Source organism: Falco peregrinus, chromosome 3 (genome assembly GCF_023634155.1).
Source record: "Falco peregrinus isolate bFalPer1 chromosome 3, bFalPer1.pri, whole genome shotgun sequence".
In the NCBI taxonomy this organism is placed as follows: Eukaryota; Metazoa; Chordata; class Aves; order Falconiformes; family Falconidae; genus Falco; species Falco peregrinus.
In genome coordinates, this window is record NC_073723.1 from 80854508 (window position 1) to 80872609 (window position 18102).

Genomic DNA, 18102 nt, shown 5'->3' on the forward strand with positions numbered 1-18102 from the left:
AAAAGCCTGTAGGATTGCAATCACCTGAAAGGCGAGAACATTTGCTTCAGTGTTTCCTGTTTTTCACCCAGGGGACACCGTGTTTGTGTACTGACTCATCACTGAGCTCTCTCATGTTGATTTATTCCTCCTAATTATGAGACAGGTGTACATGAGTGTCACAGAGAAACTGCAGCTATTCCAGCCTTGTGCATTGACAAGATTGCAAATTGACTTGACTGGGTTGGAGGTCCTGTGCTAGTTAATCACTATATCAAAAATTAATGTTGCCAATAATTCTGCTGTGTTGAGGATTGGTTTTTGGTTTGGTTTGAGGTTTTTTTTGGTTTTGTTCGATTGGGTTTTTTTTGTTGTTGTTTCAAATAAATGGTTAGAGGGGGAATTGGCATAGAAAGAATCAGATTCTACAAACTGGTATAATACACAGCTCTTGCCAAACTCCTGCTAACATCCTGACATCCATAGGATGAAGTCTACCCTGTACCTGTTAAGTTACCTCTGGAAAAAATTCCAGATTTTTTGAGCATATTGGAAGTGTGTGGGATCACCCCCTCCACCGCCCGCCCCCTCCCCCCCCCCCCCCCCCCCGGTGTTAGACCTTTTCTGAAGAAAGACAATCTGCATAGCATTACCATGAAAGTGGAAGTCCCAGGACCACTTCTGTTTGAAATCATGTTATATTCAGCATGGATTGTAAAGTCCAGGTTGCATCCTATTGCTTGGTGGTTATATATTAATAAAGCCTAGGTCCAAAGGGCTTGTGTTACCTTGTCTTGAAGTTCTTAGTTTCTGTTGCATTTCTTCAATGTCCTGTACTACAGAAACACTCATCTTCATCAGTTGGCTGCTTGTTTTTCCTTACCCATTTTGGGAAGCCTGATGCTGTTACTGAGAACAGTGATGGTAGGTTATTTATGTATTCTGCCTAATTATTTCATGGCTGTATACATTTTTTCAGCTTACAGTAAACTAGGATTAACTATTTCAGGCCTCAGTAAAAGACACTATGCATCTGTGTATTAGAATGAGCTGCTTGTTTTGACTCTATCTCCTTATCAGGGGCTGGACTGAAGCATTCATGGAACTGTGAGCAAATCATGGGTTTGAAGTGTTCCCGCTTGTAACTTCATCTGTGGACTAATGGCAGGCAGGGAGGCTTAACAGGTAGCTTTACTGAAAGATGTTTGTGGGAAAAAAAAATAGCTGTTGAGCTCAATTTAGCTTGAATTTAGCTTACACTGAAGAATGGTATGCAACTTTTTTATAGTATGTTATGTTTATAGTGTGAAAAGTACCCATGCTTAAAACAGCCTTTTAAATCACACACTGTGTATTATTTTAGTGGGGGAACAAAAAGGCTTTTATTGTGGAGTGCTTTTGTATTATCCTTTATAACCATCGTAGCTCTGTCAGAGAAAGCTGACTTAGTTTTCTGCCTTGCATTCAATAGTATTAACAGGTTTCTCGGCACTTTCTCACTGCAGTTGCTGGAGTCTGTCAGAAAACAGCTGCTTGTGTGGATCCAAGGTACAGCTAGAAATGTGGATTTCAGTCTGTGGAGCTACTACTGGGATGTTTCAGAAAGTTGGCTAGGGAATGCAAATCTGTGCCACGTATCGCTCTGCAAATGTGAACTTTAGAGGGCTCCGCTTCCACTGAAATAGCTTGAGATCTGTCATTTGGAAAATGTTGAAAATCAGGCATTTAAAGCAGTTGCAGTGTTTTCAAGAGAATACATAGTCGCTATTGTGGAAAAGTTCGTATGAGGTCACCTGAACTGTTGCTAGGTTGGAGAGACTCATCGTGGGAATGTTTTCCCTTTTACTTTCTCTGATGTCTCTGAAAAAACCAGACCTGCACTGTCCTTTCTACAGAAAGGATTGTAGTATCTAAAAGGCCATGACCATGTAATGCCAAAAAGAACACGCATTGTTACGTGTTTTGTGGAGGTAATGTGAACATCATTGGTCAATGTATAGCTGATGCTTTTGATGGTATGATGACTGATTTCCTGACACACACTCCTGACCCCAAGCAGTGTTGTACAAGGTCTATTACAGCAGAATTGGCTGTAGAGAGTACTTAAAAAGCGGCCAAATAAAAATTGTGCTCCCATTTCAGAGCTGTAAATTGGTATTAAGGTGTCTGACCTTGTTCGTTTGTTCCTTCAGAAAACCAGATGCAGCATTATGTTATTACTAGGGAACAAATAACATGGGTAGCATACTCCCTATTTGCTTCACGCTTCTTCATCAGCTTCAGAGTTCAGTTGCTCACTTCTCCCTGAAGTTTAAAGTCTCTCCAGTTTTAGCTACTTTCAGTTTCATGTTTATTTTGTTAACATTGCTTCATTTCCTCTATCTCAGTTCACAGTGAGATCTGGAATTTACAAGTCCAGGTAAATCATAATTAAACAAAACTAGTTCTGCCAGGCTCAGGACACTTGTCTGCTTCCTTTCTTCCCACCCTCTTTGGTACTTTTGTCAGGAGCACTGTATTGGAATTATCCCCCACATTATAGAACAAGCTTTAAGGACAAAAAAGAAAAGCTTGTTTTAAGAAACAAGTTGATGTGAATCTCTGTAGCTATTTATATTTATGCAGTTGATGTTATGAGGGGCAAGAACTACATAATTTGTAAATTAATCTGAACTCCTTCTATGTGGCACTGTATGATTGTAAAGCTACATAAGTATGATCTAGATTTATGCAAAACTCACATGTTTCTCACTACCTCCTTCCAAATAACAATGTAGCCAAATGTAAAGGGATGTGAGCAGAAGATTAATCCCATTTTTTAAAATTTTTTTAATAGACAAGTAAATAAAGTAAGAGTTTAGTTCAGACATATAGAAAGTCAAGGTACTTTGACAAACAGTAAAGCCTTGAACTTTTTATTATCACCTCCATGCAGAGGAGTGTAGGAGCTGCAAGTTAATGACTGATCCTGCATGACTCATTGGGTGTATATAGGATAAAAAGTGAATGTTCAGGGGAAGTTCCCCATGAAAGAGGAATTGCTGTATGGTAGTAAATATGGCAGAAGCTCTCCTTGCGTATTTGTAGAGAATGCTGTTTGTTAGCACATGAGAAATGAAAGGAAGTATCTGCATCACTGCTAAATTTACAGTGTCCTGCTGAGGTCTCAGTGAAATTTCATTTTCAGAGAGCAGTGTAGTGATTTCCTGCAAGTTGAGACATGTCATAGAAATTGTTTGTCAAATGCAAATTCTGATTAAAAAGTGTATAAATTTTTTTTGTGGTGTGATGCAGCTTTTACTTTTTGCTCTGCCAGGAGTTTACATTGGTCATCCAAACTGTATGTATAATCTTTTTATCTGTGAGAATACAGGTTGTCTCTAATGAAAGAAGATTTTGGTCTAGTATTAATCCCGTTAAGTTTTTAATTCCCCGCCTTTGAACACAGTTTTGGCCTTGGCTGATTCATACACTAAGCTTTGCAGACTTTTAAGGGTTAGAGTGCTTTTTCTCTACTTTTCTTTTCTGGGTCTCTCTTTAATGTTGTTCGCAGGGTGAAAACGATGTGCAGAATCATCATCTCTTCTCTTCCTGCAGCCTAAAACCAGGCAGATTTAAAAATGCAGGCATTAAGCCTGGGTAATAATTTCTCAGTAAATATTTTACTGCTTTTCCATCTGTTACACTAAAATGTGACTTAAACTAAGCATAAATCTAGTCAGAAAAGGCCACTGGGATATTAATCATCAGAATCCTCTTAGACATGTGCTTGGTATGAGGCCAGCTATTCAGAAGTTTAACAGCGCACATATGTTTCTTATCTGTCTGGCAGCTTGCCAATGAAGTAAACTGAGTTTGTGATGGTTTTATCTCTCTGTAAAGTACACTGCTTGTTTGGTGCAAGTTCATGCAGCTTTTCTGTACACTGCACATGGTGCATAACCTGCTATTGAAGAATGGGTTCTCTTCAGGGTGCTTTCAAAGAGCTATAATCTCTACAGCGTTGCATGGTAAGAAGTGATATCGTTCATGGTTGACCTTTTCATAGTGCTTCCCTATGAAGTATGTCGAGCCAGATTTAATACTACTTACTCAGAGCAGAGGAAGAGACCGTATTTCAAGTAGAGTAATACTGTGGAACCCAAACATAGCTGAATGAAACCTCACCCTGCTTCTACTCCTGCCATTCTGACTTGGAGGAAACATTCATTTATGTAAATACAACTCTTTCTTGAGTCAAGTCTGGACTGGACCCAGCATTTCTGTTTCTCTCTTCATAGGAGCATGCTTCATACTCAACAGAATAATGATTATTTCATATCCTAATTATGGAACTGATTCATCCTCTGGGGCATGGAAAGCAAACAGTAGGAGTGTGCATAATTAAAAAACTAGCATAATTTTAAGATAGGAGGTAAAAATAAAATGCAACTCCATTGAAAAGTTTTGTGATAAAAGAAAAATGGCTTGCATTAGAGAAACTTTTTAAACAATCTAAGATTATGGCTGAAAGAACATATTTTCATATTAATGTGTTAATTTCTTGCAAACAAAGTGTAATTAATTTTTTTCTTGCCTTTATTTCTCAAGGAGAAGAATGAAAGCTCGTGCTCCTCCTCCACCAAATCAACCTTCTGCAGCAAGTAGAACTCACAGTGAGCATAAGTCACCTGCAGAGACAGCTGTAATTTCTGATCAGAACCTTGTGAGCATGAAGGAGAACATGATAAACAGATCAGTGGACTTCACAGTCATTTTGCCCAGTGGGGTGGAGCAGAAGAGCACCGTACAAGGAAGGTAAGACTTTGATTAGTTCATGGTTTCTTGGGCCCTCTGTTCCCAGTAGGGTAGTTGCTCATATTAATGCCTGCCTTTTTGAGTTGATGGGATTTCTCCGCCATGCTTACCTGTGCATTTTAGGCAGTTGTTGTACCAGATAGTCCTGAGCGCCATGTAGAATGGACCATCTCTGCTGGGGCAGGAAGGATTTAGCAACTGTTTCGTCCGTTTTCCCCATGGTCACTCTCAGCACATGTATGAGTCCGTCTCTTCCGTGTAGTGCCACTGGTCTAGTCTTAGGTTGTATCACATCTCATAAAACAGAGGGGTTTTGGTGCAGTGGAAGTAGGTGCTGCTGCCAAACAGCGAAATCCAGACAGTATGCCTGTCTGGAGTCGTGGCAAGAAGCAAACTCAGAAGATGAATGATGCATCATATTCAGAGATCCTGCCTTCACAAATACATTGCAGTTGTGTAGACAGCCAAAACATCTGGTATTTAGGAAGCCTTTTCTATATAAAAGAGAGAGAGGTTCTCCTTGTCACTGAGTTCAGTCAAGCACTAATTGTATAGGAAAGGCATTTTTGAGATTATTTTCTTCACCATGGGAGCTCTTCCTTTTCCTCATCTTCTCAGTGAAACTTTCCAAAAGAGGGAGACTTAGCTTTAAGAAAGAATTTGGAAGAGTTTTAAAAATATATTAAATACTGTGATGAAACTGTGGCAAACAATGGTGTGATCAGCAGTGGTCAAGAAACTGTAGAGAGTGATAATACTAGGTTGGGAGGTTATGTAGATGCCTGTTGATAATTCAATGTCTGTGCTTATTTTACATTTGGGGTTTGCAATAGTTATTCTTCATTCCTGTAAAACTATTCTTGGTCTGCTCTATTAGCCCATTTTGACTGTTTGTCTAGTACTTACTTTGATGGCTGAGAATGTGTCCAGCAGCATGTAGTGTCTGGTACTTCATTCTTCCCCCTACTTTTCTTGTAGAAATTAGTGTTTGCTTAGCTGCTTCCAGGAGACCAGTGCAACTTGTGTGAGTCAGCCCCAAAGCCAGAGTGATGTTAAAGATTTTAAGGGAAAGCAGTGCTTATCAGAGTTCTCAAATTATACATTTAGTGATCAAGTTTTTATGAGGCAATTTGGACTTAATGAAAGAAAGAAGAGGCCTGGAAAGTAGAGCAGGGCATGAAACTCACTGGCCGTTAGATCCCAAAGAAAGGTGGTATTTCATTGGCAAATGCAAGCCACCTGGGAGCTAACAAGAGACATGCAGCATTTTGTATAGACAGATACAGAACTGCCGTATGGTTAGAAACGATTTTCTTTTCCCTCAAAAATAACCCAATCCTAAAGCAGACACTCTAAGAGTACTACAAGTGTGGTGTTTTAATGTGACCTTTTGAAGAACATAAAAGCTACAAGCAGCAGAGAGCAAATGGAAAATGGCTGTAGAATAAATATTTTGTCTCTCGCACAGGTGATTATTATCACTACCATTGCTATTAATTACACTGAGACGGAGCATTTTAATTATCAGAATCTTTAGTTTGTGGACTAAAACCTGAAATGTCAAAAATTAAACCTTAGATGTTTCTGTGGGGTTATTTATGCCATCTACATTAAGCACTCTAAGCAACCAAAACGTTCTCTTCATTGTTCTGTCAAGGTGCTTCTCTCCACTGTATGCATGACAGGTCTAGGCCCCTGATTTATTTCTGTATGTGAGCACTGGTTATGTTTTTAGGGTTGTGGAACACAAACAAGAAATGTCAGGAGCATCTGAATTTTTTAGGGGATGAACTGTCTTTAGTCTCCAGGTTTGGGTGAAAGCCCAGGCGCTTTCGTCTTTTTTGCATTGGTTTGACGTTGGGAACTGGACAGCTACAAAGTGCAACGATACTCAGAGATAGATATTTAATGATGAAGATACTAAAGTAAAAAAATGTTTCATGTAGTTTGAAACAAGTGTGGGAGCCAGTGCAGGTAATAAATTATTTTCCCTGTTCACTCTTTTTATCTACAGTGTTGTCAAGGAAGGACATTTCAGACAAATTCTGCTGTTGTTTGTACTGCTATAAATCTTCAGTATTTTCATTGCCATCATTAAAACTGAATTCTGCAAAATCTGTTTTTGAGTACCCTGGGGAAATAGCTTTTCTGTTGCAGAAAAATTTGCAAAACCTTGCCCTGGGCATCATCATAATGAAAAATCATTCTGTAATTTCAAGAAAGCAGTTCACAGAGCAATGAATACACTAGAGGGTGTTTGACAATATAACTACTGTAGTTAATTAGTATAACTTAAGGTTATTATAAATGAACCAAGTTAAAAGTCAAAATTACCTCTTTCAGTTTGTTCATTTGTATGTAAGCAAAGCAACTTGTTGTTAATTTTACTTTGTTACAGAAAGTTCCTATAAATATGAGCAAGAGGGCAGAAGATTCTCATGAAATTTTCTTGAAAGATAGTTTAAGAAAAAAAGAAAGGATGTGCTATTTAAAGATATTATATTGGAATCTGGAACATTTAAATAGTTGTATTTATAAAAGTTAACTCAAAGTGACAGTCTTTCTTTAAGAGTTTATTGCCGTCTTATAATGCATAATTTATTCCAGATTTTGGAAATACGTAGTGCAGATCTTAGGACAAAGTTAAGTCCTTAAGGAGTGTGTGCAGCAATAGAAGTATTAAAAAACTGTTTTCTTTTTTGAAATAATTGGTCCCTGTGAACTCTACTGTAAAACATGTAAAAGTATTCATGAAAAACTGTTAGCCTTCTTCCCCCTTGAAAAAGGTTATAAAATACCCACCAATTAGTGCTCATGCAACAGTACAAATATAGATTAACTGATGTGCTGAAAGGGTAGGCAGAGTGTTGGCCATTTACACACGATGTGTATAGATCTGTAGTAGATCCACACAAACTGTTAGCAGGTCTGACAGAGGCAATGGCTAGAAAGAAAGAAAGTGGCTTTAGAGAGAAAGAAAATAAATGGAAAAACTCACAAGAGTGCCAGAAACTTTTTGTTTGTGATTCTCACAGGTAATACTTTCAATGGGTAACCTATAAATAAAGAGATCCTGTGTCTGTCTCCATTCACACTGACACTGAGGAGGACTTCCTGATTAACACAGATATAGACATTTATTGTCAGCAGCTTGAGAAGTCAGTAGTATTTGAAATAACACTGCAGAAAGATGATGAAGCTAAATGATGTTTTGTTTGGAGTTGTCAGCACATGGATGACCAATAAGTGGAACAGTAGATTGGACGGTTGTTGCTTCTGCTGTTATCTTAAATGTTACAAAAGTTGTCACGCAGAGCAGGATACTAGAGCAAATAATAAATTAGCTGAAGGTGTAGCCCCAAACTCAGAGCTCAGTGCACAGTATGTTATATGGAGCATAAAACTAATGTGAGAATATTTCTGTGCTGACACAATTCTTGGTGAAAGACTTCTATAGTGATATTAATTGTGGATTTATAGCTCAGTATATAGAATGGTGTCTCAAGAAGGACTGAAGGTGCGAAATCAGCCCAGGTTGGTAAAACATGAAAGAGGTGCTGTTAGAAGAAGATGAACAGGGCTCACACAGCAAAGGATTAAAAAGGAGCTTAACTAAATACTAAATAGGGGTCAGGTCAAAACTACAGTAGTTCAATGTAGGCTTTAAAAAAAAAAAAAATCTTAGTAGAAAAATGTGCAGAATAATTGATGTTGGAAGAGGCCACTGGAACTTAACTGCTCTAACTCCCTGCTCAGTTCAGGTCTCACACAAGCAGGTTCCTCCAGGCAAGTTTGAACAACTCCAGGGAGGAGGTTTCTGAACCTCTCTGTACCCCTGTTGCAGAGCTTGACAATCCCCGTGAAAAAATGTTTCCTTGCACCTAAATAGAATTTCCTGTCTTAGCATGTGTCTATTGCCTCTTGCCCTCTTGCTTTTCACCACCAAGAAAAGTCTGGCTCTGTAAGCCTACCAGTTAGTACTTACAGACAGCAACAAGATCTCCCTTCACCTTCTCATCTGAAGGCTCAACAAACCCAGTCCTCTGCTTCTTCTTGTGTCATCTTGATGTTCCCTTGGTGAACTTGCTCATTTATGGAAAATAAGACCCAAATACACACGAGCAAAATAAGAAAAGAAGTAGTAAGCATTCGTGGGTATATGTTTGTCGTGCTTCCTGTACTACTTCTGATGCAGCTTGCTATTTAGTGTTTACATTTCTGGTTGTGTCGGAAAGTTTCTGATCCTTTCATAAAGTGTGTTGGAGCGTGAGAAAATAATAACCAACTCTATTTTCTGTTTTAAAATGCAGATAGTGAAAGTGTCAGAGACTTCAGGTCACCCCCTTTCACTACTGTTTTTCTTTTCCAATCAGTTGTCACTTCAGAGACTCACATTAGTGTGTTTGGCATTGACCTAAATAAGGAAGATTCCTTCCTTCTGTTTGAGATATTTTTTAATGGGCATTTGTAGCATAAAAGTAGAAGGTAATAGGAAAGTGAATGTCATTTGATAGAGTACAATTTGATTGATTATCCTACACATTTTATTTCCTAGATGTACAAGGCTGTATTTTAGAATGGATTTCTCTTTGTGATCCAAGGAGGTTAGGCTAAACCACAGCCAAAACAACTCTGGTGGTTTCTGCCTCAAACTGTAGATGCCTTTGCTGCATTTTGCTGGTGAACAACAGGACACAAGTGGTCTGATACACTCAAATTTGATCAGGACTTCAGTCTGATAAATACTGCTGATGTAGTAGTTATTCTTTACTGTTCAGAATTGGTGTTAAACATCAAACAGCTTAGTAGCAGAGTATCAGGACAAAGTACTGTCTTTTGCTAAGAATAGTTTTCTGGACGATCTTACCTGAATCTTAAATTGGGTTGATGCTCCGGTTTTATTTCTGTGCTCTGGTATTTGCTTATCAGTCATTGATACGTGGTGTCTGTCACAGTGTTTGGTCTCTCCACGCAAAATTTCAGCAACATCTTATTAAAATAAAGTATTTTGTTTGTTAGCTGAGTAGTTGAGAGAGCAGGAGACATTTAACTTCTTCATTTCAGCTTTAGATTTAATTTATGATTAGAACCACCTGAATTTCAAAATAGAGTATGCTTTCTATCAGGTCTTAGAAGTAGGTTAACATAAAGTGCACATATGTCTGGAACAAGATAGAAGTGAAGACTCACTCTGCATCTTCCAAGAGCCGTATTCAGCTCAAGGTTAGAAAGCAAAGTTAATCTCAATTAGGAGATGGCTCAGTACCATTCTCTTGCTTTGTTTTTGTGGCTCTCTTCTGTGTGTGGCATATACATGGAGTTACTTGAAACAGAACTCTCATTTAAAATCAAGCTGAACTGTATTACAGTTTAGAAGAAAAATTCTTCAGGTTGGTGAAAGAGAAATCTGATACAAGAATAACTTCATTCCACGGACTTCCCAGCTCCCATACTTCTCTGGAAACACATTAATTTTGCATTTTGTTTGTAGAATTCCTCTGATATATTCTTTCCTTTTTTGTTGTTGTTTGTTTTCTTTTTTGTTTTCTTTTGGTTTTGTTCCTTTTGAACTATTTTGGAAATTATTTTCCCAAATGTACATTTTGGGAAGTGCATGCTATTCACTTTGAAGTTATTTCAAAAGCTCCACAGATACTGCTCAATTTATACCTCTAAATGGTACAGATGAAGCCTGGGGATGCTTTTCATGGAACAGTTGTGTATTCTGAGCAGCATGGCTCCAGATGGGTTGTTCCTTAAATGTGATACTTAACACACACCTGCTCTGTAATCAGCAGTAAGATGAAACCTCAAATTTCGCTGGATTTTTAAATTGGTCATTGTCTGGACAAGTGTGTTCAACTTGCATGATTACAACTTATTTTCTCAGATGGATGGTGTGGATTCTAACCTTGTTGCAATTGTGATACTGTTTCTGCTGAACATATTTCGTAATTTCTGTGGAAGGTGCACAGAATCAAAACCTGTTCTCTTGATAAACTATGTATTTCTTTTAAAATCCCTTTTCAAGTGCTGTGGTTGGGGTTTTTTTAAAGTGTTTTTAATGAAATAGTTGATATGAGGCAAGGTAACTGTCCAAATTTGAATGAATTATCACAATATTATGCACTACATCAGTATATTAGTGTTCCACTTTAAATAGACATGTCTAGCATACAGAACACCAGGTATTGCGGTTCTGCCAGGTTATTTGCTTTTCTCTTAAACAATAGTAATAAGGCTGAGGAGGGAAAAAACACATGCAAATTCTAGTTTAGAAGAAATATGTCTGTAAACAGACAAACTGAGATCTGTATCAGGCAGACCGACACTTTTTAAAATTCTCACTGCAGCACAGTTTAATGAATGTTAATGTATTTTCAATATTCATATTCAAATGTAGGTATAGGTGGGGTTCTATAGTTTGGATGAAGTAGGTATAAATGTTTCTGTTGGTTTGTGGTATATTACAGTTGAATTGAACATGGCTGTGAAATACAGTCGTTTGCAGCTTGAGGAAAGTGCCAGAATAAGTCATCATGAAATGACCTGATACAGTTTAAATTTAGATGCTACATGGTTCTATTTAGATGCTCTCTGTGTTAGCAGTTACCACAGTGCTCTATTTTTCTGAAGCCTCCTTTACATATGAACAACTTCTGTTTTCCTTGTTTGATCTTCAGTCATCATCTTTTCAGTCTGTTCTTTCAGTGTGATCACTTCTATAAATTTTCCACGCTTGCCACTTTTTCAGCTCACACTGTGTAACTCAGTTGAACTTGAAATAGGTTACTGTAAAGCAAGTCCTTTCTCATCTCTTGTGTGGGAAGATCTGTCACCTACATATTAGTCTTTTGCCTGTTAATCAAGGGATTGTTCTTGTTTTCCGTTCTTGTCTTTGCTATTAGCTCTCCAGGGTTCTTCAAGTTCTTGAGCAGTTGTTGGCAAAAACCATAAACTTAGAAAGAAGATGGGCAGCCCCCCCCTCCCCGCCCCTGCCCCAAGTAGCTTCTTAGATGCCGACAGCTTGCAGTTGAAGCGCAATTCTTGAGCTACAGATGTAATGGTGGTAGCTAATAACCTGTGAAGGATTTAATTTTCTTTGAATTTGCTTGCATTTTGAATCTGTTTTTGAATACAGTTTTTCTAGTTTACACATTAGAAGAGATGCCAATTCCTTTGGCAAATGTGCTGCCTGTGCACTTATTTTCACTTCTGCTAGAAGAAAAATATCCCATATGTATGACAGGCTTCAGGTACAAATGGTAATTTTTTTCAAGTTACGTTGTTTTGTTGATGACAGAAACTAGTTTATGAAACCAGAACTTTTCAGAAACAACTAGTTTTAAAACCCATGTTTTCTCTGATTCTGGATGGAATTTTAAGGAGGAAGGTTGAATAAAAGGAACCCTTCAGTGCCTTGGTATAAGGAAATTTCTGGGGTGTGGAGGAACATAGTTTGTATCTGCTGTGTGAGGCACTATCAAGCTCCAGTGAGTGTTGAGTTATTGACACAAAATGGAGTACCTCCATGCAGAGGCATGGCATAAGAGAGCAGTGGTGACTGTTTCTTTTTAACCTCATGGTTTAAGTATCACATCTGCAATAATAGTTATTGATAATGCAAATACTTGAAACCAGATGTTTTTATATAGGTTTACTATCCTGACTAAAATAAATATGGAAGGGATCTCTTGTACTTGGAAATATTGCTGGTATCAGGTGGGTTCAGGGAAAGTTGTAAGCTGGAAACAAAAATATTGTCTACCTTTCATTGCAGATTTACATGCTCCTTTTTGAGTTGCATTATGTGATGGTTCAGGTCTAGGTATAGTTTTATCTTACTATGAGTACATCATTTATTTATATCTTGTCTTCGTGTTAAGGAACAGGGTTTGAATTGGAGAATCTAATGTATGGATTTAGCAGATAAGCCAAGAGCGGATAAAGTGCATCATGTTTGTTAGTGCTATTATTGGCACTGTTGTCTGCCTTATAATGAACAGTTAATTGCCAGCTCATAAACATACTGAAGTGCAAATATATGTAATTCCTAACATTTTATCTGATCTGTTTAGCATTTCAAAGCATTAGCGCTGTTCCCTCCCAAAGATAGTTAACTAGTGACGCATCCACAGTTTCCATTGTCTTTTTCTCCCATATGAAAACTGAGGTACATTTTTAGCTAATGGTGAATGTCTTCTTCCCTGCAGTAAAGCTGTGATGGATCTGTTGGTTGATTTATGCAGCCAGTATCGTTTAAATCCATCCCAACATAGTCTTGAACTGAAGTCATCAGGAACTCAACAACCTCTGAGTTACAAGCCAAACACTTTGATAGGAGCACTGGATGTACAGACAGTACTTCTGAAGGAGAAGGTTCCTGAAGAGAAGACAAAACGTCCCCTGCCAAGGGTCCCTGAGGTTGGTATGCTGTAGGGCTAAAATGGTGTGATGAAACATCATTTCATTCCTATGCTTTCAAGCAGTTCATTCAGTCTTGGCATCTTCAAACCAGATGGGAAAGGCTTGAGATTGACTATAACCTGCTTAACTGATTTACATTCAGACTGGTAGGTGCAGTCTGAACTCCTGCATTTAGACAAAATGTTACGTTGCCTGTGGTTGGACAGATGGAAATCTGGTCTTATAAAGACCCTTGATTGAAGACGGGGGTGACTGAAAATTGCAGTAGTGGCTGAAATTAGGGTTATGGGGTTGTGTGGAGATAGACAGGGTTTTGGTGGTTATTTTGTTTGCCATCCTTATTGAAGATATGCAAGAAGACTATTTGTTAATAAATGTGTTTCACGGTAATGTGAAAATTAAGCAGTAGCCATTTTCCAAATGTGTTTGCTGAAATTATTATTATTCTGAATCAGAATAGCTGATTACACTGTCATGCCTTTCAGAGTAGTACTTGTAAACATTCACAAATTATGTCTGCCTCTGATTCCTTTTCTTTGTTTGCCTGTTCTTGTGAATGTCTCGTTAGTGACAGGGGAGTTCCGAGATATTTTTTTTATTATTTTTTTCTAATAGTATTTTTTGCAATAGTGTGCATGTGGGATAAGTTTGTCTAAGAGGAGTCAAGACACCACAGAAGTCCCCACTGCCTTTCTTGCCATCACAGAGGGAGGGCTGAGAGTTTGGGTTTGTTCTGCAGAAATCTGTGAGGCTGGTAGTGAACTACCTGAAGACACAGAAGGCTGTGGTTCGAGTTAGTCCAGAGGTGCCTCTCCACAACATCATCCCAGCTATTTGTGAGAAGTGTGAAGTCAGTCAAGAGCACATTGTTCTTCTGCGAGATGGCATCACTGGAGAGGAGCTGGAACTTACCAAGTCATTGGAGGAGCTGGGTATAAAGGAGCTGTACGCCTGGGACAGAAAAAGAGGTGAGCTGATACTGAAGGTGGTTGCTGCAGGGTTAGATGACATGCCAACAATATTACGGGCAACTTAAAGGCGTTTGTACTCTTGTTCCTTTGTGGCCAGCTGAAGCAGTGGAGTGAAAGCTCAGTCCAGAGAGCAGCATGGGTTTGTTCAGTGAGCCATGCCCAGAGTGGCAGCCAGGACAGCAGTGTGCCCAGCTGTCCCAGGCTGCTCTCGGGCCCTTTGCCAAGCTGGGCTGGCCCCTGGCAGGGCGCAGGTCGGCCTGGGGCAGGGCAAAAGGAGGAGCTTTGCTACCTCCTGGAGCTGCTGTCAGTACAGGTATGCATAACACTGGGGCCTCGTCCAGGCAGAGCCTGTCACCTACCTGTGCTGTGGGTTGGAGAGAAAGAAAGAAGAGAGATGCCATAGTTATGGCAGCTGTGAAAGCTGAGAGGCAGAGGCGACAGACCAGGGCTTATGAGAAACAGACTGTGGATAGGTTCAGAGACGGTTCCTCCAAAGATCAAGATATTGACAGTTTAGTGAAGATATGCTAAGAGGTATTTGTATTTAAAATTCTGTTCTCTTGTTTATTCACTCTCATTTTCTGTTCTTGTAGATGATATTGTAGCAGCAGTTTCTTAGACTTGAGATTTATCAGCCCGATTGTGTATTCAAATAGCGTAATTATGCAATGTGCTTTAAAATATACCTGGTTTAAAAATACGCATTGCCAAGCACTACTTCCTTTGAGGTCAGAAAGGGATATTCATTAAAATTGTCTCCTGCAGTTTGTCTCAATTGGTATCGCTTCCAGTACAGTGAATATCCTTATTTATTGTTTAGGTAACATCAGTCTGGTAGGTGCTGAGCAGCAGGCTTATTTTTTATTTATATAGTTATTTATTTATGTTGATGTTCTGTCTCTTCTTTCAAACTCCTGTGGTAAGTGACGGTTCTACCTTTGTGTGAGTCCAATTCCAATGAGTTTAGCCTTTGAAATAAACTAAATGTCTCCTTTTCCTTTTTAATTATTAGGACGCTCAAAAAAGCGGCTGACAACATGTCATAACTCAATTGCATGTTTGTTTGGGTTTTTAAGGCTGTTTACTGGTAAACATAAGCTAATCATTTTGGAGCAACATATTGAACATGCAGAGTATTCAACAGGATTCATTCAGCATACTTCAGGGACAATTTACCGAGTAGTTAGCCTAAGCGTTCCTTAAACTCTTTTCCTTTAAAATGGAAGTGATGGGGTGTATACTAGTGCAGTATTGGTCCTCGAATCTGGTTGTTGCATGTACAGTTAAAACCAAGACTTTACTTCGGGGCTGTGTTTATAGCAGCAGATTATATAACACTTCATAGTGTGCTGCTCTCTGCATCAGAGTGTTGGTTTTTTTTAATATTTTATTCTTTTTTTAACCTTTCAGTATACTTTTCATTATGATAAAATCTCCCTGATCCTGAGTGTATTTCAGCCTTTTCTGCCTTCCTCTTACTCTGCACCATGGTGTCTGATGAGGAAACTGGTAAATACACATTAAATAGAAGATTTTCTTTCTTTCAGCAAATTCCTTCTTGCCATGTTCTCGTTTGTAATCTCCAAGAGGAATAATCCCATTAGTTTCAGTATCAGTCGGTCTCTGAATTGTGCATTGAGTAGATGTCTGGTCTGTTTAGTAATCGGGACAGATTTTTAAAACACATTCTCACTAACAAGTAGGGCATCAGAGGTGTTGAAAGTATAGGCTGTGCTTGTGAGAGCAGATTCTAGAAAAACTTTCCGGTCATCTTTCTCTCCTTCCCTGAAACAGAAATACCAAGCGCTGAAAGATTATTGAAAGACAAGCTCTGCTGCCACCTGCTTACTTTATTTGATTTAGCAGCTGAAGTAGCTTCACAAGTGAATCGGTTATTAATACAAAGCTAAACTTCTGCTGGTAGTAGCTCTGTATGTCTGTTGTCAGTCAATATTTTTTCTTTTAATGCTTAAGAAAATAAGTACTAGGAGTAGTGAATTAATATTGTGGCTTATGAGGCAATATTAGAACTTTAATATGTCTTCTCTTGTCCTTTCATTGCCTGCCCTTTCCAGTTCCTCCATCAAAAACTCAGTCTGAACCTTCTCTGAACTACAGAGGTACTGTACAATGCTGCTGAGGGAAAAGAGTCTTTCCCTTCACACTATATTTAATGTGTGTTTGGTAGATGGATCTTTAAGAGTGTTCCATAAAAGTGCTGTAGAGAAACAAGCTATCTTCAATCTGTGTTGTCTTCTGCAAAGTGTTGTTTCTGTGTCTGTGCTTTTGGCTGGAACAAACACTTCTGTGCCTGCCGCTTCTTCAGTAATTGCCATTGAAATGCCAGCAATTAACAAGTCCTGTCATTTAACTGTTCTGCACTATATTTCTATACAGATTCCAAGTCTTTTCAGGTTACCTAAAGAGTGATTAGTTGAATTTCAGAAATACTAACATTTCAGCGTCTCTTGGATTCAGATTTTATTTAATAGCAAAAAGAATATTTTGAGATCTAAGAGATCTTCCACTGATTTCAATGTACATGCAACTAAGCATTTTAATATCAAAAACACGTATACATTGGTTAACTCTGAATAGATGATGACTTCTGAATTGCTACAGTAGATGGGGTTTGATTAGATTACATCACTGCTTCTGCTTCTAGTTAAATAGAAAATGTGTATGTTTAATATATCCTTTTCCTCCACTGAGTCTGTTATAAAACATTACTTATATTAATTATCCTCAAGAAAGGTATGGTTGTTGATTTCTAACTGGCTATACTCCTTTGCATTACTAATGAACACACTATCACCACAATAAAACTGTGGATAACTTTACTTTAAATTTTCAGGAAGTCCGCCTCCAGTAAGTGACAGTCATCGAGCAAATCAGCTCATGGCCTGTTGCCTCCTGGCTTCACTAATGCCAGTACTTCTTCCCCTAATGGTCTGTCATTACTTGCTGTGGCTTCCTCCTATGCAAAGCAGAATACTAGAGAGAGTATCTACTGTATTTATTTAAGAAAAATTGATAAAGATTTATAAAGATTCCTTGTTGTTTTGAGATGATATGCTGTGTTTAAAATCCCAGTTTATTGGTATTATACAACGTGTAACGGTAGTGTTGATCATCAGCTGTTACTGACATAGCTTATGCTAGGCTTTCATCATTATTGTTCATAGTTAAAGGCTATGTAAGGGAATCGTGATCCACATCCAATTTCAGCCCAGCCCCAAACAGCAGTTTCTGGTGAATGAGCATAGGCAGCGCTTAGTATTTGAGAAGAGTATTAAATCATTACTGTGTTTTTCTGCAGTGGAGTTGCAGACGTTCTTAAGGATAGTTTCTCCCTGTTTTCCTCTGGGTTCATCTTTACTTTTCTGCTGTGCTTTGAACTACTGTGTGTGCCTAACACCTTCTAACACCTGACATGTTGAGATGCAAAAATGATCTGTGTGAACAACATGTATTTTGTATGAAATGCAAATCAGTTTACAGGAGTTCTGGGATGACTCTTTTTTTGTGAAGGAAACCTTTATTTTGTGTCAACAAATAAGGCATTTTTGTTTGCTTCTTAATTGTTACTAAACAAAGAAATATTTACAAGAGAAAGCCATTTTTCTCTGCACATTAAACTTTCTGTGTGGTAGTGGGGTATTTGGATGTGCTTGGAACCAGGGAGAAATCTTTATAGCATTATGCAATGCCCATTAAAAAAAAACCTGGAAGAGCTTTACCATCTGTATATTAAACATCAAACCAGTGGTTTTTCCCTGTAATGCATGACCTTATCATTTTGCTCATCCAGCTTGGGTCCTGTTGGGGAAACTGAAGGGGAAACTAAACAGTTTGAGAGTTCATACAGTTCCTTAGCTGGTTCAAGGAGGACATGTATGTGTGAGCTCTTAACAGCCTGAAATGTGTA

General features: G+C 38.4%; 1 protein-coding gene across 10 annotated transcripts in view; it reads left to right on the forward strand.

Annotated features, from left to right (window-relative positions):
* COBL (cordon-bleu WH2 repeat protein) overlaps positions 1–18102 on the forward strand; it is a 208781-nt gene that overhangs the window by 86787 nt on the left and 103892 nt on the right. For 7 of the 10 annotated variants that reach the window (XM_055799625.1, XM_055799623.1, XM_055799621.1 and 4 more), the window contains 4 exons: positions 4570–4776; positions 12990–13200; positions 13943–14171; positions 16250–16294. In XM_055799625.1, the coding sequence (XP_055655600.1) occupies positions 4577–4776; positions 12990–13200; positions 13943–14171; positions 16250–16294 (685 nt within the window). In that variant the 5' untranslated portion in view covers positions 4570–4576. Of the gene's footprint in view, positions 1–4569; positions 4777–12989; positions 13201–13942; positions 14172–14217; positions 14709–16249; positions 16295–18102 lie in introns of those variants that run through there. The other 3 variants (XM_055799624.1, XM_055799628.1, XM_055799630.1) reach the window with 2 other exon arrangements.